General features: G+C 35.5%; 1 protein-coding gene across 1 annotated transcript; it reads right to left on the minus strand.

Annotated features, from left to right (window-relative positions):
- Positions 1 to 6768: 6768 nt before the first annotated feature.
- LOC149086459 (testis-expressed protein 11-like) lies at positions 6769 to 20211 on the minus strand. Its single transcript, XM_089255615.1, has 8 exons — positions 18550 to 20211; positions 15584 to 15775; positions 11981 to 12060; positions 11339 to 11598; positions 10632 to 10857; positions 9171 to 9293; positions 8373 to 8489; positions 6769 to 7156 (listed from the first exon to the last, which is right to left on the minus strand). The coding sequence occupies exons 1-8, from the start codon at positions 20039 to 20041 to the stop codon at positions 6914 to 6916; spliced, it is 2733 nt and encodes a 910-aa protein (XP_089111741.1). The 5' UTR covers positions 20042 to 20211; the 3' UTR covers positions 6769 to 6913.
- Between the last annotated feature and the right edge of the window lie 1682 nt (positions 20212 to 21893).

The following is a 21893-nucleotide window of genomic DNA, read 5'->3' on the forward strand; positions in this document are numbered from 1 at the left end:
TTCATTTTTGTCTCAACCAAATACGGTCAGATCCCTTGTGCAACGTCCAGCTAAAAACGTAACGTCTAGTAAGATGTACGCCTTATTGAGACAATATTACATTTATATAACCTCGGTCTTCAATCGGAAACCCATTTGCGGGCCGCATTTGACAGAGATCGTTGTGCACCTTTATTCTGTTCCAGTGAAGTCTTCAAAACTGGAATCTTTGTTAACACGTAGGGAAGGGAAAACAGATGAGTGAATTCCATGCAGTGGCGGATCCAGGCAGGGGTGACGGGGCGATCGCCCTCCCAGGAGCCTTCAAGCAAACATTTAATTCCGGTTATCTCATTTTTTTTCTTTATTAATCCTTAATTTTTCTTTTCTCCTCAAATTTCCTTTCGCTGAAATTTGTGCACCCTAGAGGCCCCCAGGAAGTGTGACCTTGAGCTTTCTTATGGTGGTATGGTCTTAAGAAAATGAAAGAAGGTATAGCCGGATGAGGGTCAGTTGCATTCTCACCAAAGATAGGTTCTGTAGGGATGCGATTCGGCCGTCACGCTGCCTTTCGGGTGCAACTCACACCCATACATACCCGTAGCGCCCAAGGGCACATGTGTAATTTTTTACGAGCTAGAGGGGGCAAACGTACACCCTTCAGTTTTCTTGGTAACGCACAATGAAGCACAAGGCATCGAATAAGATGAATCATCTGTTTCTAGCCATTCTTTTTTATTCCTTTTTTTTTTTTGCTTCAGTTTTTAAACATGCAAGCTTGAGGTGGGCCAAAGATCGGCAGGATCTTCGAAAAAAAAAAAAGCTATTTTCGGTAAGTGAAAATTTCAGAGTTTCAAAAAATAGGTGAGTGAAGAAAATAAATTCTACAATTCTAAATTTTGTAGCACATCTGGAGTTTTCCCAGGGAATGAAGCTGAATTCTCTTGCGGATTCACTAATAATGACATTAACAGGGGCCCAGAGGCACATTTATTATTTTGCTGCTTGTGGGCTACATGAATTTTGCCACCTTTCCTTGGTTTAGTCTAATTTTCTTGACTAGTCTTTCCCCGAATTTGCCACCCTGTGCACTAACCTGCTTGGCCTCCCTTCACTCCTGCAAGTACACCTGTGATTCTAAGTCACTCTTTTGGTCACTCCCATGTTCATACACCCTTTAAGTCACTCATTTGGTAATTCACATTCTTGCACACTGTTCTGGTCACTCACATGCTTGCACACTGTTTTGTTTTGGTCACTCACATGCTTGCACACTGTTTTGTTTTGGTCACTCACATGCGGGCACATGCTCTAGGTCGTTTTTTTCATTTCTCACTGATATGGTTCCTTGCTGGGTTACTCTTTTGATCATCTACATATGCTCTAGGTTATTCTTATGGTCATTCACAAGCTTGCACATGCTCTAGATCACTCTTTTGGTCATTGACGTGCTTTCAAAGTCTCTAGGTCACTCTTATGGTTATTGATGTACTTTCAAAGTCTCTAGGTCACTCTTATGGTTATTGATGTACTTTCAAAGTCTCTAGGTCACTCTTATAGTTATTGATGTACTTTCAAAGTCTCTAGGTCACTGTTTTGGTCATTCAAAAACTTGCACACGCTCTAGGTCACTGACCTGGTCCCTCGCTCTGTAGGTCATTCGTTTGGTCATGCACATGCTTGCACAAATTCTAGGTCACTATTTCGGTCATTCACAAGTTTGCACATGCTCTAGATCACTCTTTTGGTCATTGACATGCTTCCACACTCTCTAGGTCACTCTTTTGGTGATTCACATGCTTGCACGCCACACACGCCACTCTTTTGCTCACTCACGAACTTACAAATTCTCTAGATCATTTTTTGGTCACTCACTGACCTAGCCTCTAGCTATCTAGGCAGAGGTGGATTTATTGAGGATTATACAAATTTTGTGCTCTTCTCCCAATTTTCTTCACATTTAACGCTCCTCTGAACTTACCATCCGGGGTTATGGCCTACTAAGCCCCATATAAATACGCCACTGCACGGGCTCTCACAGGGTGAGGTTAACAGGGCTTCTCATCATTTTTAATTTTTTGTCTACAAATTCACTATAGTTGCGCCAAAAAATATGGAAAATCTGAGCAAAGCCCCCCAAAAAAGATCCCCCTAGCTCTCGAGCCCTGCTTCAGAAGGTGAGGCCTCGGCCCAATCCAATAATTTGAAGCCTTTATAATATATATACATATATATATCCACTCTTTCAGGTGCAAATAAATAAATACCCAGATTAAACGTTGGGAGTGGATCCCGCTTATAAAATTTCTCCAAAAACCGTCATAAAAAGCCGTTGTAAGCAGGAAAACGCTTTATACGGGAAATATCAATGAGTATTAGTGAAAGATGGGATCACGAAAATGAAACTTACTAAACGGGAAAAGGTTCTAAGAGCAGTGCCGCGACCAGATGCTTAGTCAGCATTTTGCCCCCTCCCGTGTAATGTTGAAAGGAAATAAAAGGGTGAAATACGCCCTCCCGATCCAGCTCACAGGACGCGAAACACAATTTTCGGCCCTGAAGAACATTATCAGCGGAATTCACTTTATAAAATTGATTTTATGGTGTCGGATGTTCTGCGGGAATTAAATTTAATCACGAGAGGAATCTTTTCAGACAAAAAATTTTAAAATTAATATTGTGCACTTGATAATCATAATAAATTAATAAATTATTATTTAAAAAATGCAAATCACTCTATTTCGCATGAAAGTAAGCTTTTGTTGTTTAACGTATTTGTGGCGGAAAAACATGTTCATGAATAGGCTTTTGACAACCAGTCTGCACAAAATTAAAAGAGAAATTTATCATTTTAAATCGTGGAATCAGAATTTCATTATGAATTTTTTTACTCTTAAATTTTTCCTAATTAGGCACACCAATGAGTACCCACATATTTTATTGAAAAATATGTGCTAATTGTTTCTTGTTATCGAAACCAGTCTATACTTATTTCTATAACTTTTCAATGTTATATTTTAATACTTATAAAACATTTTCATATTTTATCTTGACTTCCTACTTGCATTTGTGTTTACAATGTTTTGTATTTCCTGATTAGTAATTCCGAAACTCATACTAAGGTGATTCCAAATTAAAATTTTCATCCTTTATGAGTTTTTTTATTTTCACAAACGAAAAATTTATGTTTGAAGAGAGTGATTTTATGTTCTTCAGTGCCGGAAGCGCATTTACGGTTTTGCCTCCCTTCGTGGGCTACACGAATTCTGCCGCCCTTCATCCATTCTAGTCTAATTTCCTTGACTACTCTTTCCTCGAATTCACCACCCTGTGCTATAACCCGCTTGCCTCCGCCCCACTCCTGAAAGTACACGCACTCTCTTAGTCATTTACATGCTTGCACACTGTTTTGGTCACTCAAGTGTTTGATACTTTTGGTTATTGTTTGGTTACTTGCATATGCTCTAGGCAATGCTGTCTTAACGCCCCCCCCCCCCACGGGCGGGGACCTCAAGTGCAGGGAGGGGGAGGCCTCGTGAAAATGATATCTGATTAAAATTTCCGAAAGTAAACATGTCTCGCCAGATAGGAGGCCTCAGAAAAATCACTTTGCCCGAGGGCCCAGGATACGCTTAATTAACAAGGCCGTCACTAGGCCACTCACTGAACTGGTTCCTCACTCTGTAGGCCGCTCGTTTGGTCATTCACATGCTTACTCAGGTTCCAAGTCACTCTTTTGATCACTCACTGACCTATTCACTTGCTGTCTGGGCAGAGGTTGATTTATGGAAGGTTATACAAATTTCACCGCCCTTCTCCCATTCTGCTAATTTTCTTGGTCACTCACTCCTCAAATTTTCCGACCCTCTGAACTTGCCGCCCTAGCCAAAAGCCCGCTAAGCCCCTCTGTAAATAGGACACTGTCTTCAGTAGCGGGGCATGCAGGTTTAAAATCTGAGTGTTGCAGGGGAAAAAACCACAAAAAAATAAATAAGTAAGTAAAATAAAAAATACGCAAATCGATTTGAATATTTCTGGAGAAATACGAATAGAGATACGAATTATTAATGCAGTAGACTCTCGCTAATCTGGCATATATCACATCAGATGGTGCTAGGTTACCGAAATCGCCGAATTACTGCAAATTGATTGATAGAGCCCATTTAAATAATATGAACTTCTGCTCATAGACATGCTACGATATGTTTTCTTCTTCCATGCTCGAAAAAAACAGGCCTAAGAACAAGAAATTACTGGAGGGATTATTGAGAGGCTATCTCTATATGTAGTAGTATGGGATACTTTATTTGAAGACAAAGAATATGGGTTTCCGACGCAAAAATTTTTATAAATCGAATGTACTATGTTTGAAATTTTTAATGAATTTTCTTGATTTTATCTTGTTTGAAAATTATAGGTGGTGAATTAGGAAGTTAAAAGGTATTCTTCAAAGCGTATTTGTGAACACCAAAAGTTGCTGAAGTGAGCGGAGCTCGGCTGTGAACGCTTGAGTTTTCAGCAGTGGTTCGCAACCTTTTTTGGATCATTTTTGTCGCACCAAGGTCATTTTCTGCACACGAGAGCTAATTTGACTGGGACCGATTTTATCACTGATTCCGAACGGCAGGCTTGTTTTTATACTCATCGAGAGGTTGGTGCGCTAATCCCTCGATGGGGGACTCCCTCCGGTAGCAATTTTTTCTGTACCCCTCTGTCAGGAAAGTTTTCTGACAAGGATGAAACGGGTATCGAACTGCGACACCTCTAAACGTCCTTTGGTACTTTAGGCGGGTATCTTATCGACCTGGGCTACCGCGCCCCAACCTTTTCTGTGCATACGCCAAGCAGATCAAGGGTAAAGACTAAACAAGGTACTGAGCGAAACAAGCAGAGACCTCAAAGGGCCCACCTAAGGGTCCCTCATGGATGGTAACCAAGTCCCTTTGGTCAGGTCCAGTGCTGGGTGGCAAGTACTGAGCTGATATGAATAGAGTACGAGCCAAGCAGAGCCAACTGAGGGCCCCTGAATAGGCTGGCAAATAAATGGAATACCGAGCGAGACAAGCAGAGACCACAGAGGGGCCCACCTGGGGTCCCTCACTGATATAAAGGAAGCTCGTTTAGCCAAGTTCCAGCGGTGGCACGAAAAATCTGAATGGATAACAAAACTACTATGCAGTACTGAAACCGAAACTGTCTTATCATGGACCCTACACGTGAGAGGGCAAAAGCTGCGTCGCTTAGATTCAGCTTTTTTTCTGATAGCATGTGACCATTTGAAGTTTGTGAGCGGTTACATACATTTTTCGCAAGCACAGTGCAACCCATTACGGATAAGGGATTGTCATTGCGTGTATGGAGTACATACTTAATTGCTAACTGCTTTGTTTTTGTGTGTCAGGGTTTGGATTAATTTTTTCTTCAAATATTCAAGGATCGTCTCTATTGAACGAAGTTTCTGGCATCCGAGGTAGCTCAGAATTGATTTCCTCTGGTCGACCGAGAGCCTTATTTTATTCATATTATTTTACTTATTGTTATCAAAACGTCTCATAGACAAACGTTTAATACTTTCACAGGGATCAAAAAATTAAATTAATAAGGAAAGTATCTACCTACTTTGACATGAAAAGCTCGGAAAAAATATTTATCGAATACATACAGATGTATTTTTATTTGTGTATATTGTTTGACCAGTCAACTGCGAGCCTTAATTTTTATCAAGCAAAGGAGAAGGAAGTAGGATTCTAGGAGCATTTTAAAATGACAATTCTTCACATGATTTTGAGATTTTTCTCTATTTTCATCTATTTGTACAAAGTATTCATTTATTTGTACAATTGCACTTGATGCTGTACATAAAAAATTTTTTAGCTGGTAATGTGCATCAGAATTAACGTGATCCTCACTTATTCCCAAGATATCTTTATGATCTGTCCGGGAAATTCGTTAGACATCCCCGCCCAAGCCGTGATTCAAACCCAGATCTACTCAGTCCGAGGCTAACTCCCTAACCACTCGACTGCCAAGCGGCTAAGGAGGCTTTACCATGTTTAAAATATAACTCATTATTCAGTCTGCCCCCTCAAACTTTTTAATGCGTACAGTATTTTCGGTGAGGGTAGCCGGAACAATGTCCAAATTTATTCTCAAAAACAGCTAATCCATTAATTGTAGCATTAGTTGCTACAAGCAATTTCTTAAATAAGTGTGTTACTTATTGAAAAAAATATAATTTTTATTAATATAAATTTTAATTTAGTTTCAGTTTAATTAATTTAGAATTTAAAGTTTTAAATAATTTAAAAGTATAAATAATTCTAATTTTTAATTATTTATTTCAATAAATTATTTAAAAATATTAATTTTTATATTTTAGGCATCTGGACACTGGGTCGGGCCTCACTGATTGAAACCTCAACTGTAAAAAATCGCCCCCAACACATCACCCTGGATCCACGCCTGATTCCCTGGTTCTTTTGTCATTCATCAACACCCCTCTTTTCACCCCCACCCCGAGCAACCACCATCACTCCTTCATCTCTTCCATCTTCTATAAAGTGAGGAGCAGCTTTCTCTTATTATTCCACTTAATACAAAGAAGGATTGGTAACGAAAGTGAAAAAAAAAAACTTTGCTTTTCAACTTCACATGTAATCCTTCCAAATAGACTATGGGGGGGGGGGTTAATTCGCCCTTGTCTCAGGAAAGCAATTAAAATTCTGAAGTACCAATCCTATTTAAATGAACATCAACATCATTGAACATTTTGAATGAGAAAAGATAGCTGTAGCTGAACATAACAAGTTTATTTCATATGCAAATGCACTGATATACTGTAAGTTTAATAGTATATTTAGTATGCATGTGACATATCAACCAAACAAATACATATGCAGAATAAACCGTGTCAATGAAATGAGAAACTTACAACTCAAAACTTTCTGCAGCTTAAAGGAATTTTGAAATAAGACATATCCAACAACATTTCATTTTCTTTGGCAGAGAAAAGCATAGAATAGTTCTTTTGGAGTCTTTCTTCGTAAATGCTTCTAAAAGTTTTTGATCTCCTGAGAAGGAATATAGAATAGTCACACCACCACATGGCCCTCTTAATGCAGCCATTAAAAAAATGATTTACTCCATGATTCCAAGTTTCCTTCATAAAATGCAAAATCTGTAAATGAAATAATAAAATATGCATTGGATAAAATTCAACACAAGAAAAAAAATACACAAAATGATTGTAAAAACTTCCTAAAAAATTTATTTGTTTACAGTCAATGGTCAAATAAATTTATTTTAAAACTATTTATTCATTGCAATTTGTTTTCCTTCTGTTCTCACAGAAGCTGTCAAGTAAATGACCATGTGCCGATTTTGATACAGCGGAAAAAACTTCAGAAAAACTCTTACTTTACATTGAAAAAGTTAGATGGAACTTCAGTTATGAATTAAAATATTCACAATATTAATTTTAGTTATTTTTAATCGACAGTATAATGGCCCATAACTTGGAATAAAATCTGATATCATATTCAAGTAATTTTTGAAGAGATCAAAAACTAAAATTTAATTTACATCAAACAAATTATTATTTTCAGTAGCTATCGTATCTGCCTACTAATTTTTTAAGAACAGTGCTGAATTGATACATTCCTATCCATCAAAATTCATAACACTGTATGAAATTCTTAAAGAATTTTTTTTTTTACTTTTTGCAAATTCTAAAGTTTTTCCTTTTATTTATTTTACATTGTTGTTTTATATTAAATGTGAAAAATTTAAATGTAAAATCAATGTAAAAATTTTAAAGGAGTTAAAATTACAAACAGGCATGACATTTTAAAGCAAATTCTAATCGAAAACTTGGCACGTTTATTATATATTTATTTAGTTTAACATTTTCCTTCTAGCATTTCTTCATTCAAAATCATTCTTTCTTTTACAAGTGATCTATAGTTTCCTAATTAATTGTAAAAATATTTTCGGTAAACCACTTTCTGACAGAAATTAATTCAAGCATTTAACTCTAATTGTATGTATTCATCTAAAAATAATTCAATAAGATGCCTAATTTAAAGCCACTGGAATACCTAAAAATATTTGCATACCTACACACTCTGATGACCAGATTTGAAACAGTGATTTCAGCATTTTTGCTCATGAGTATATTGAGATTTGTTTTGAAAAATTTAATTTAATTTTGAAAATTTGTTATATTTTTTATTTTATTTCAATGCTACCGCTAACTTCCCATGCATTGCTAACACAAATGCATAAACTTTTATGTGTTGAAAAGAACCGAAGTATTAATATCATTGAAATGAAATAAATAAAACATATTTTAACTAATTTCATACCTCAATTCATAAAACAAAACAAAAAATCACCTCTATTTGAGGTAGATCATGGCTTGCTTTTTGAATCAGATCAGCTAACTCTTCACTTTTTTTCATAGCATCAGCATCTACCTCTGGTTTAGTACATCTTTGAATGTGAAACAGCATCTAAAAATTTTTAATTTTCAAGAATGCATTTCATTACAACTAGAGTAACCCTACAAGCTATATACATTGTTTAAAAGTTGGTATAATGTAAGCATGTTAATCTAACTACATCAGAATTTCTGATACCCAAACCTCCTGTATCAGGAAAGATCAATATAGTAGTTCTTTTCCATGTGTTGCTAAACAAGTGAATTTCTATAATTATTAGTATTTTTGTTGGTCTATATAGATAACTTGTCTTTTCTGAAATGGGATCAGCCTCTTTTATTTTGGATATGAGAGGTTCCATTGTATTTAACAATGCTTATAATTTGATCTTTCAAAAACAAAGCCAAGTACATATAGCCAAGGAAGTACACTAAAATTGGCATAAAGATGATACATAATTTTTTTTTTGTAAAACAAAAAATTTATAACATTATTTAATCATTTCTGCCACATAGCAACTTCTGTGTACAATACAATTTACCTAGCATCTGCAGTTTAGAGCGGTTGTTGTTGTTGTTGCTTTTTTTTTTTTTTTAATGGCATTCAGAATTTACCTGTCTTTAACAAAACATCAACAATTTCAAATTTAATAGTCAAAACTGAAAAATAATATTTGTAATCAGCCATGAAATGGAGAAATGGGGAGAAAAACATTGAATTTCAATTAATAACATAAAAATAATCTAAAAATACCTCAACCATAAGAATAATATTCTTGATGATTCTTGAGAAATCTAGTTTTTTACTATTCAGTAGGTAGTTAACAGCAATTTCTAAGGCATCAACAGCTACAGAGTACTCTGCAGTATATTTTGTCTGAAAAACATATTAAAAAACACTTTATGAAAATGTATTTCCCTATCGATTCTTATCAAGACTGTTCTTAATTCTGTTGGAAATTTAATTTTTCTAATTTTTATCTTACACAGGACATCTTTTGAACAATAAAACTTTGTAAAAATTTCTGCAAGTACTTATTTTTGACTATGACACTGATCATTTGATGTGTTACCTATTTTTATTTTTCCAATTTATGTGTACACAAGCATCCTAAATACTGCTTTCCAAGAGGCGTATAAAAAAAAAGTCTAATGCTAATGTGTTCTTTAGAATGAAAAACAGCATGTTACAATTTGTGAGAATTTGTTTGATCATTATCATCACTTTTACTATAATAATATAATTTTATGAACATAAAGGACCTTAAGCTTTCCTTCGGGAAAGCTTTATCTTCCTGAGATGGGAAGCAGGGTGTGTCCGGTCCTTCATGTTAATGCCCCTTCACACACTGGTTCATTTAAATTGACATTTAAATTTCATTTAAATTGTTATTATTGAAATCACTATACTTCCATGGCTCTTGTGAGAATTTAAAATCACAAAAAAGTTTGAACCAATTTGTTAGAACACCATAGTTGGCATGTTGACTACTTAGCTGTCAAGCAGTGTAAGGAACATTTTTATAAATGTTTGCATAGCACAAGTCTATCAGTTTGAGAAGAAACACCAACATGAACAAAACGTTGGGGGGGGGGGGCGGCTAAAACATGCTGATCATCCTGTACATATACGAGATTCAAGCATGTACGTAGGAGGGGGAAGATGTTGTCTTGCATTGTATTTTAAAAGATTATTGGGGGGGGGGCGGGGGGCTCAAATGGCCTCAGCCTCTAGGTTCCATGGTCGGCTGAAATTAGTTTCCTATGGTTTCCCAGCTTTGAGGCGCAAATGCAAGCCGGTCTCCCAGTTGAAAAAGTCTCTCCGCATAGAGCAGGCAGACCTACAACAAGATACTAACATAACATGAAAATTCAAGCATTTCCATCTTTACTTCAGAAAATCGAAGACAGATCGCAGCACGAACACGAAGCAAGCGCAACTCGACAACATAAATATGTTAGGGCCACACATGCACTCAGAGCACACATTCCGGCATGTGCCGATTCGTTAGAAATTCCGTAGAGGAATGTGTACAAGGTGCATATATGGTTAAGTAGTAGTAGTAGCCTCTAGGTTCCGGCACCTATGGTTTGAGAGTTACTATACATAATATTTAGATATTGGTTATAACAATACTTAGAAAGCATGATGAATTTACCCATTTTTTAAAACTATTATAGAATATTAAAAATGATAACAAAAAAAGAAAACTACCAAAATTATGAATGCCATCTTTTCGAGGATAGCCACATCTTTGTCAACTCCAGAATTCACTAAATTAGCTAAAAAGCCAACATTCACTTGATTTTTCAACATCAAGTTCACTTCAAAAAAATATAACAGGTAAATTTCCATGGATTTTATATCAGCACCAAAAATGGACTTTGCAGTAGATCCCCCGGCACTTTTAACTATGATTTCCCATGTGCACATGAGCTTTCTGAAAAACATAATAAAGCACAATATTAAGAAAAGAATAATGCACTGAACTTGTTTCACTTCAATTAAAATGATTATAACCAAATGGATTTTTACTCCATAAAATTTCAGACATTTGCAGAAAGGTAAAAAGTGAATTCAAAACTTGACTGTCTTGATTTTTCAGAGTTTTGAACTCATTGATTTAAATAACCAATAAAGAAGAAGCTCAGATATGTTAAATCCTGCTGAACTCATAATTATGTACCAATCTCAGAAAAAAAAAAATTGACAGAGAGAGACATTTTCTTTTCAATGGATGTTAATGTTTTTATAATTATGTTAATAAGCAATGTTAAATGATGCAAGAACTTTTTAACTTGTTTTTTTTTGTTTTTTTTGAACAATTTAGCAATAAAATATAAAAATAAATTTTAAAAAAATCAAGAAAACAATTGAAATTAGTTTAAAAATCAGTTGAAAAAATTGATTGAGAATATCACCTCAAGTATTTCTTATTAATATTTGCATTTTCATTTTGATGAACAGCACTAATTCCTGAAGAAAATAGATTTAAGAGAATGGACTTGAGCTGAATGAAATCTTCCACAGTTAAGTATGGCAATCTTATCATCAGAAAATCACAGCAGTATGAAGTCAGTTCAAATTTGAAATCAGAAGACAGTTCAGTGCATTTTATGTAATCCCACACTACTTTTGATATCCATTTACAAGTATCAGTCAACATATTTGATTCGAGACTCTGTGTGAATAAAGGTACAAGATTAAACAAATATTCAAATAAAAATATTAAAATCATTTTAATTACAATATTGCTTAAATACATGCCCTTTTTCTCTGTGTACACCTACATGACTACAGAAAAAATAGACATACATACTGAAAAAAAAAAATTCTTTAAATTAAGATACAACATATAATTCCTTCAAAGACAGAATTTCAAACATTGGTTACAAAAAAGGAGCATTCACAATCTAAATTGTATAATTATTTTATACCACAAGTTTTTCCAATTTGCTAAAATCTAGCAAAATATCTTAAATGTTATTTATAAAAATTTTAAATGCTGAAATTTTTACTAAGCATGCCATTTTTATCTGCTATTGCGTATTAAATAAGCTCACTAGATCAAACTTTCTCATTTTCGCAAAAGTTCCAGACAAGGAGTTCACCAACATTAGCATGTTACCTATGTTTCCATGAGCTGTAATGCAAATAAAAGTAATAAAATTAGAAAGGGTACTACTATGTATACAATATACAACATAATAATATTAATATATAAGAATACACAACATATTATAGTATCCATATGATACAAAGAAAAATAAATAAAGAAATGTGCTATGTAAAGGTTTTACATTTCCAAATATAAAAATTTCTCTAGCTCTATTTCATCTTACATTAGTTGCAATAAAGATTTTGAATAGAGGTTTTTTTTATGAATGTGCAAGGACTATTATATCTTCTTTTGATTGTTGAAACAATTCAAAGGCATCTATACATAATATTTCAAACTAAAAATAGTTATATTTTTAGTTTGTAGTATATAGCACCAAATAATAGTACCAAAGCAGCATAGTCTACAGTGATATCCAGGTCCGAAACTAGGGGACAGCAGGTGGGTCTGGCACTGGATAGTGGGATGCAAATTTCACCCTTTGATGTCTCCATCAACATTATGGGGGGGGGGCAGCACGAAAATACATGCTTCCCTGGCTGGCCAAGCATGTAGTTGCAGACCTGTTGGTAACTCAAGTTACGAGGAGAATCTGTTTCAGAACTACTTGATAAAAAAAACTTTTATTTTATCTCAAAGGAAACTTTCCTGTTTGAAATGAATTTCTCTTCAATTTGCTTCCCATTCTTTAATATTAAATTAAAAAATCAATTGCCATAGTATAGTAAAAGTTATTGCCATCGTACACAGGAAAAGTAATTTTGCTTGCAGGACAAATACAGTATTCAGTATAGTATAGTCACCCTGTTAGAATTTATGTGTTGCTGCTCTTGAAGAAAGAGCATGAAAGAGCTTGAAGAAAGAGTTGAGAAATGCTCTTTTTCTCATAGATTCAATTTCTCATCATTTCAATCTAAGCTTTTAACGAAAACTAGCTTAAAAGTAAAAGTATTTCAAACTAATAATTTTTCTCATGATTTGCATGTCTTGTAAATGGTGATAACTGTAACTCAAGGTAATGCTGCATTAAAAACTTCATTCCTGACCCTTCCCACATTCATTACATGATGGAAGAGAACCAAGATTCAAGATTTTTATTCTGTGATTTAAGATTCATATTATGATTTATTTATCTTGGTGATTTATCTGAACCGCTTGATCTTTAAACCATATCACATTCTCCACAAATGTTATTGTATATTTGAGAGTCTTATTAATAAAGCTTTCCCAAAGGATGGGTGCATCCAGAAATTTATCTCCTGAGATGGGAAGCAGGGTGTGTCTGGTCCTTCATGTTCATGTCCCTTCCCATACTGGTTCATTTAATCTGACAAAATATTAGTGAAATCACAAAAAAATAATAGCAAATAGTCAATTAAATTTTTTTTTTGCCTTATCAGACAAAAGGAAAAGTACTAGTCTGGTACAAATTTTTGTTTAGTACATTCACCCTCTTGAAAAACTGTTAATTTCTGCAGCTCTTAAAACCATTTATTTGTGTTACTGACAAAATTACTACAAAATCTTTCCACATGTTAGATACATACAGTAATGCTCAAAAGTCTTTTAACAAATGTAATAATGCTTGTAGCACCAGTTCATTTGCATGCATTGCCCTGATTTTGACATATGTAGAGCAGAAGGGAGATATTTATCAACACCTGTAGCTGAAATTTGTTTGTTATTTAGGGGTTAGTGAGCTTTTATTGTTTAACTTTTGTTTTTGGGCAGATCAAAAGTGTTTTGACAAATACAGTGTAATCAAATACAGAAGTAGTTAATTCTTATTTAATATGAATTTATGGTAGGATATGCAGAATACAAATGAACACTCTAAAATGTAAAGAATATAATACACTCTAAAACATAATAATACACTCTAACGTAATAACACTAAAACGTAATATATATAAGTAACACTAACGTGTATATATATATGTAGTGTTGCATTACATAACGTAATATGTAACATATATAACACTCTAAAACGTAAGAAACGTAAAAAAAAATTTCGAGAAAGCTTAATTACGGCTTTATGTATGGAGTGAAATCCAGCTCAAGTGGCAAGTTATTTTGGTATTTCAAGACAAATTGTGGACACAGACCACAAGTTTGTGAGACCATGTTTAATATTCTTGGAAATCTGTAACAAGTAATTAGCTTTCAATATGACCAAAGACGACATCAGATAGGATAGACAGAACAGTCAAATGCAAGGAAAGATAGATTTTCGTAATATCCACTAGGCAAAAAACCTGATGAATTTAATTTGAAACACTGACTGAGTTTGAGTGTATCACTTGTAAAACATAGGCTGAACATTATGGGCTTGTTTGGTTGTTTTCCAAGCAGAAAAAAAAATCATTATTATTAAATTACAGAAGGGCAAAGGAGGGGAGAATGTCAATCTCCCCATTGACAAGAGAAACAATCCAAGGTACAAATAGGAGATATATAATGCACGTATGAGGTATTAAACATTCTTATAGGTAGTTATAGGGTAAATTACAAGGCAATTACCAAGTTATTATAGGTTCTTACTGTTAAACATGATGGTGGAAATGGGAATACTTTTCTGCTAAAGATGTCACACAGTCCTCTTTACCTTCTGAAAAAAAACACAAGGGACAAGTTTTGTTACAAACATTTATTTCATAACCACATATTGTCCTCAACAACGTGACACGTGCTGCTATTACTGATATTCCAGCGAGACAATAACTGTAAATATAGCTCAAAAGTTATTAGACATTACCTGAAAGGCAAAAAAATGAGAGTTTTATGGGCGGTGAAGTCAGAGCCTTGACTTGAATACCTCAACCATTTATGGATTGAGTTTGATAAATGGGTCAGAACCAAAAATTGTATAAGTTCAATTGTTTTTTAAATTGAAAAAAGAATGGAAAAAATACCCACTGACCATGGAACAAACTCACTGAGTCCATACAAAAGCATGGCAAGTAGTTATACAATCCAATGGTCTTCCAATAAAGAATTGACTTATTCTACTTTATTATAATGTCATTGGCATGACAGATTTGACTATTTATTAGTTGTTTGCATTCTGGTTTGTTTGTGTCAAAAAAAGAATTACCCGCCATAAAAGTGATTAATTTTTTTTTTTCTGTATTTACAAAGTGCAAATAAACAATTTTTTTTATCATAATAGTTTGTAATGAGATTCAGTGTTTGTGTTTCATAGGATAGATTCCATTAAAAAATTCTAATATGAAATTCATACACAAATTTATTGTTGTCAAGACTTTTGAGTGCCACTGTACTCCTATCTCAAACTGCAAGCTTTTTGTACTTCAAAAGTTTTACTACTCATGAGCATAGGTGTAACATTATGAAAAATCTTGAGAGACGTTGAAAATATTGGTGAGAGAGGGGGGAACCCCAATATTTTAATAAACACAATAAAAATGGTAGCAATAAGGTCTCAGGGAAAAGAGGCAATACAAGTTTATGCCTGTACTCATAACAAGATCATCACATAAGAATATATATTTTCAACTGAACTACATATTAATACAGATCAACTTACCAGCATGTTTAACAAGGATGAGTGTAAGGCATTTTACAATTCTACAAAAAAGGGAAAAATCTTCTTCTATGTTATCCAGCAACTTCTTTAGGACTTTCGCAACAAGAACTTCATTTGTTCTATCACTGTTCATAGCAACATTGCAGGAAGATAATATCAGATAAAATACTTCATTCTTTGGCATTTCTGTAACTATGAAATCCTAAATTAGTTAATTTACATTACTAGAAATTCAACGCATTGGAAAATCAAACAATTTGAAATTTACAACAAAGAGCTGATAACAGCTTGAATTAATTAAAATTATTACCATACTGATGGAATACTACACTCATGTCCATAAATTAAGGATAATTCAGAATCACACGGAAATCGAAATATAAAGTAAAAATTTCACCTGTAGAATTATCACACACATCTGCAAGAATGATATGCAAATTTCAGGAAGCCACCAGATGATGCCGATAGTACGTCACAATGACGAGAGTGTAAGAGGAGGATATATAAGAAATGGTGGCAAAGAAGTAAAATTGTTCACAAGAGTTCTGTAAGGCGCTCAGTGCCATAAGCGAATAGTTATGAGACAGAGGACGCATGTGGATGATTTTTTACGTGGTAGAATTATCGGCCGCCTGGAATGTGGGCGTACTCAGATGGAAGTATCCGAGGAACTTGGAATTGCCCAAAGTGTCATCTCTAGGCTTTGGCAACGATTCCAAGATAACGGAAATGTCAGTAGACGTTACAGTACAGGTCGCCCCCGAGTTACAACGCCGAATGAAGACCGGTATTTGGCAGTAACTGCCAAAAGAAGCAGACGGAGCACAGCATCCGACCTGTCTCGTCAGCTATCTGCAGCCACGGGTACCACAGTTTCAAGGCAAACCGTGTACAGACGTTTGGAAGATATTGGTCTATATGCTCGCAGGCCTGTCAGATGTGTTCCGCTCACTGCAACTCACTGTCGGCAGCGATTAGCCTGGAGTAGAGAACATGCAATGTGGACATCGTCACAGTGGGCTTGTGTGATGTTTTCCGACGAGTCCAGGTTTAGCTTGTAGTCTGATTCACGTCTGACTTTCATATGGAGAACGCCAGGTACCCGTTACCACCAAGACAACATCATTGAACGACACCGTTACGGTGGTGCAGCATTGCTCGTTTGGGGTGGAATTATACTGAGTTCCAGAACAGATCTGCATGTTCAAACCGGAACCATGAAAGCCCAAATTCATCAGGACATCATTCTGGAACAACATGTATGTTTGTTTAGGGGTGCCATGGGCACAGAATTTGTGTTTATGGATGACAACGCCCGTCCTCACCGAGCAAACATCATAAACGAATGTCTTGAATCTGAGGATACAACCCGTATGGAATGGCCAGCATTCTCACCTGACTTGAATCTGATACAGCATGTGTGGGACATGCTTGGCCGACGAGTTGCAGCCCGTCAACCACCTCCTACATGTGTACCGGAACTTCAGAGAGCATTGCTTGCTGAGTGGAGTGATCTTCCCCAAGATCAGATGGATAATTTGATACTCAGCATGCCTAGGCGTTGTACGGCCTGTATTTCATCGCATGGGAGACATACAATGTATTAACCATTATACCAACCATGTAATAGTAAGTTTTTGTAAAGGAGATATTTTTTACAATTGCTCCAGGGAGCAAAAATCGTAGTTTTTTTGAATGGTATCATACATACACCATCGTTTTTGTCCTTTATCTTTTGTTTAATAAATGGGCTTTATGAATAAGTAACGTTTGTTTTGTTTCTGAACCTTTATTTGCCAGAACTGGCATTATCCTTAATTTATGGACATTAGTGTAATTAAACATGTGCATTATTGCTATGGGCAATCTCCCAGATCAAAGACTAGTGTCATTATATACAAGAAAACACAGATGGTAATGTTATGCAGAAATCTCTGTTCAAATGCAATATCCATCTTGATAAATTCCCAAATTCTGTGCTAATTTTCAATGATTTTGAGTTATTAATGGCATTTACTTTAGCAAATTTATACCTATACCAAAAAAAAAAGATTAAAACACTTTTGCAATATATAATTGATTAATTCAATCCAATCAATCAGAATTGGGTGAAATTTACCTGCTTTGTGATTCAAATTATGGCCAAATTGGCTCGAAAAATTCACTACCACTTAACTGTTCACACGCTCGGTACATTTTCCTCTGTAGAAAAGGTTGGTCCTAAGTATGCCCCAATTTATTTATTAACACCTGAGCCCAATTTTAACAAATTTGACAGGAGACAGATTCATTCAATGAATAAACAACAATCCAAATACTGTTTACTTACAGCATCATTACCCAAACTTTTTATTCCATAGCCCCTTCTTCAGAAATTTTTTTTCTCTCATCACCCCCAACTCAAGTGAACACATAGGATTCTATGTTAAAGCCGTAGCTTCTATTGCCCCCATGAACACATTCCATTGCCCACCATGGGGTGATATTGCCTACTTTGGGAAACACTGACTTACAGGGACTTTCAAAACAATTATTAAATTGATGAAATTCTTAAATCAATGCTTCATTAACTTATCAAATAAGTTATAACAAGTACAGACATGAAGAAATATCAAGGGGAGTCAAAAGTTATGAGTTGTCCTGTACGCCTAAGTGACGCAGTGATAATATACTCATCTTCCACCACGAAAGTTGTCATCAGGTCTGCGGGTTCATTCCGGGGAAAGTACATAGATAACAAGTTATTTCTTATTTCTCTACTGAGTCTGAAGCAACCACAACAGATTATTTTGGACAAATTTTTACCAACACAATTGGTAGTAAATTGCGGTATGGCAATGTGACCGGAGTTGGTGTGTGATAAAGTAATAGTAGTCATCCTGTACATGCACAACTAAAGGGATCATAAAAAAATTTACTGGGAAAGAAGATAAGTATCCCAAGCCCTCCGATTCAATGATACCTACCAATAACACTAATCACATCCACAGTCAAATTTTCATTACCAGCTACAAGTGCTATTTCCAGTAGATAAGTCAATTCACCGGTAGTTATTTCTTCAAATGATTCTATATTCATAATTATAGAATTCGCTTTCTCGATATATTTCAACTTTATGCAGCAATAGCTCATAAGAATAGAAATGTGTCGCAACAACTTCCCACAGTTGTTTTTTGAAGAAAGCCTTATTTGAATCAGGGAACTAGCATAATAGTATAATTGTAATGATTCTTCATATTTTTTGGCTTGAAACTTTTGTTTGGTGTAGTCAATCAGCAACAGTATAGCCGGAATAATTATGTTTAAATCACTCTTGGGGAAACAACAGACTTCAATCATTTTGTCAAGAACAGCATAAACTTGTTTTATGTTGTCATCTAGGCAATGTTCCTTGAGGTTTAAGTTAAGAAGATGCATCTTAGTAGCATCAGATAGTTCTTGACCAATCGTAGATAGTATGTCATAAAAAGCATCACTAGGCAGACAAGTCAAAACTTCTAATAGTTCTTTTAGCATGTACTTGTTTGGAAAATCAAGTAGAGTTACATCATGCATTTGGTTCCCTTCATTCAAATAGAAAAATACAGCGTTTACAGCCGATATAGCCTGTAATCTCTCATTCTTGTCTTTAAAATGTAACTGAAGAACTGATAAAGCTTTTGCCCATTTTTTAGCATCCTTTTGCTTAAAATAAGAGAATGATAAGCAATGTAATAATTTTTCAATGCAGCTCGAATCCATCACATCCTTACCAATATTAAAACTCAGCTTGAACATTTTCGATGCTGTGACATGATCCTGTCGTTTGAAGAGACATAATCCAGCATTGAAACACAAGCATGCAACAGCTAATTTATTTGAAGGGTTATCAACTCGCAGGCTGAGGAATTTCAAGACTTTGACCGCTTCATATACTTTTGATGACTTGAGTAGTGTTTCGGCATCGAGAAGATGAAGAAGTAGTATACAATTCCCCAAACAAAGGGGTGATATCACGTTAAATTTTGGATTTACACCAGCGCTTAGAGTGTTCGATAATATGTTGATGCAGACTCGACAGTAGCTGTGGACTTTTTCATATTCACCATATTGCAGCCACAGCTCTTTGGCTTTCGATATTACGCTAACCATAATATCACCAAGTTGAGCAGCACTGTCCAGTTTATTGCCGGCGAACGCTATCATTTTCAACATAGCGGCGAAACCGTAGAATAGAGTTTCTAAGGAGATTGACACATCGCTATGATCACTTCGATCTATATCAACCACGAGTTTGTTGATGAGCTCCACGCAATATTCTCTGATTCGGAACAACTGCGATTCTTTGTAACACGCATCTCCATCATCATTACACACGATTTTCAAAATTTCCTCGGGCACTATTTCCTGCAACCAGAGATCATCGATTCCTAACGATTGACGCACAGAAACTTCGCTGCTCACCGCGAAGTCCTCCATTTCTCTCCGGATTTGCGGCAAAAATTTCCACAAAAATAATGATAACGACGAATAAACAAATTTGACACGAAAAATTCCTTCAAACTTTTGAAAATGAAACGATTTATAATCAATTTTGCCCGTGAACGTGTTTCAATCCCAGCGCGAGCAGACGACACTTACCGTGTTGCCACTTTTTTTGTCCCTACAGTTTTTATAAAGCATGATGGCCATACGACCCGTATTCTGCTTTAACGAATTGATAAAAGTTTCAACGAAACTTATATAAATTTGCAATTTTAACCGAAATCATGCAGGAAGGAAAGGATATTTTTGTTACTTATACATTAGACACATTACGATAATTAGGTTTTTTCGCGAAATGCATTTTAATTCCTTGAGTTAGGCAAAAGTTTTTTGTTTGGCAGAAGCAGTTTGGCTGACGCTGTCCTAATTTAGAATCTCCTCTGATCTCAGTGATTACAACCTCGTGCTTGAGTATATTTTGAGCTGTACCAATACCTTCTAGAGTAGAAGCTCTGCTCTAGAAGGTATTGGCCGTACTGACCGAAGCCGGGTTTTGGTGGAACTTTGCGCAGTGTCAATACTTTCTAAAGCAGACTTGCTCTAGGTGGTGTTGGCCGTGTGCAGCGTGAAAACGCTGATTGGTTAAAAACCTGAAATTCAAGTTTTTTTTACCAATCAGCGTTTTAACGCTGCGTGCGCTGTAGAAACCTGCTCCGAGGAAAACCTGGCTTTACGGTCAGTTTTCGATGAAGCTTTCTTTCTTTCAAACCAGGCACAAATCCAGGGTCGGTACTACTACTACCGAGTGAGTTATGCCGGAAATGTGAGTGCGTGTACCTAACACACTGGGTGCGTATCGCGTCGGATGTTTTCGTGCTGCCATCTATATTTCAAACGTGCGAAATATAATGATTAAATATTTGTACCGTTGTAGGCCTATCACTCTGTGCCGAGACTTTTCAACAGGAAGATCGGCTAGCATTCGCGCCCAGAAGTTGGGGATTACAGAAAACCAACTTCAGCCGACCATTTCAATGGAACTTGGTTATGAAGACCATACTACCCGTATGATTCAAAACATTCTCATATTTCGAGCTGTCCCGTTATGAAGAGTACTTCACTAAAAATGTGGATTAACTTCTCGAACTGAAACAGCTAAAAGAAATACCTTACAGCTCTTTTTTCACTTTTCCCTTTCATCATCGCGAAGTTTCATTGATAATCAATATGAACACGGAATTTGATTTCTTCTCCTTTACTTTAGCATTTTTTTTTCTTTTCTCCATTGCTATAGTTTGACGAGTGAAAAAAAAAAATTACCACCCCATGATTTACAGCAGCCCTTTATTTCGCACCAATTTTTTTAGAACTGTTTTGCCGACAATTGGAAATATGAAATTTAGTGTATTCTAATTTCCTATTTTTTCTTTAATCGACACTACTTTATTCGAGAGCCTTTTCCCTCAAGGAAAACTCTCGGGAATAACACGTTTCCCACTTATGCAGAGCTTAGCGACCCCTTCTATGTTGATAGACAGGTTAAAATATTGCAGACAGGTCCGTCTTTAGAGCATCATGAGGCCTCAGGCAAAGTGATTTTTCCGAGACCCTCTACCTGGAAAATTCTCAAAAAATTCAACTACTCTTTTTTCTGGGGTCCCCTCTTAAGGTGTTCATGCGTTAAAACGGCACTGATTGCAGAAGTTAACAACTCTGAATAAAATCAGAGATTAATACCTCTAATCACTAATAGAAAATTTTAGACGCCAACACACAGCACCTCAATTGGATACTTAGTCAGGCATGCATTTTACTATGATGCCATGCGACAAAGGTTACTCTGCTT

Source organism: Pholcus phalangioides, unplaced genomic scaffold (genome assembly GCF_987345545.1).
Source record: "Pholcus phalangioides strain wild (caught in Gottingen) unplaced genomic scaffold, Ppha-v1.0 ptg000004l_1, whole genome shotgun sequence".
NCBI lineage: Eukaryota > Metazoa > Arthropoda > Arachnida > Araneae > Pholcidae > Pholcus > Pholcus phalangioides.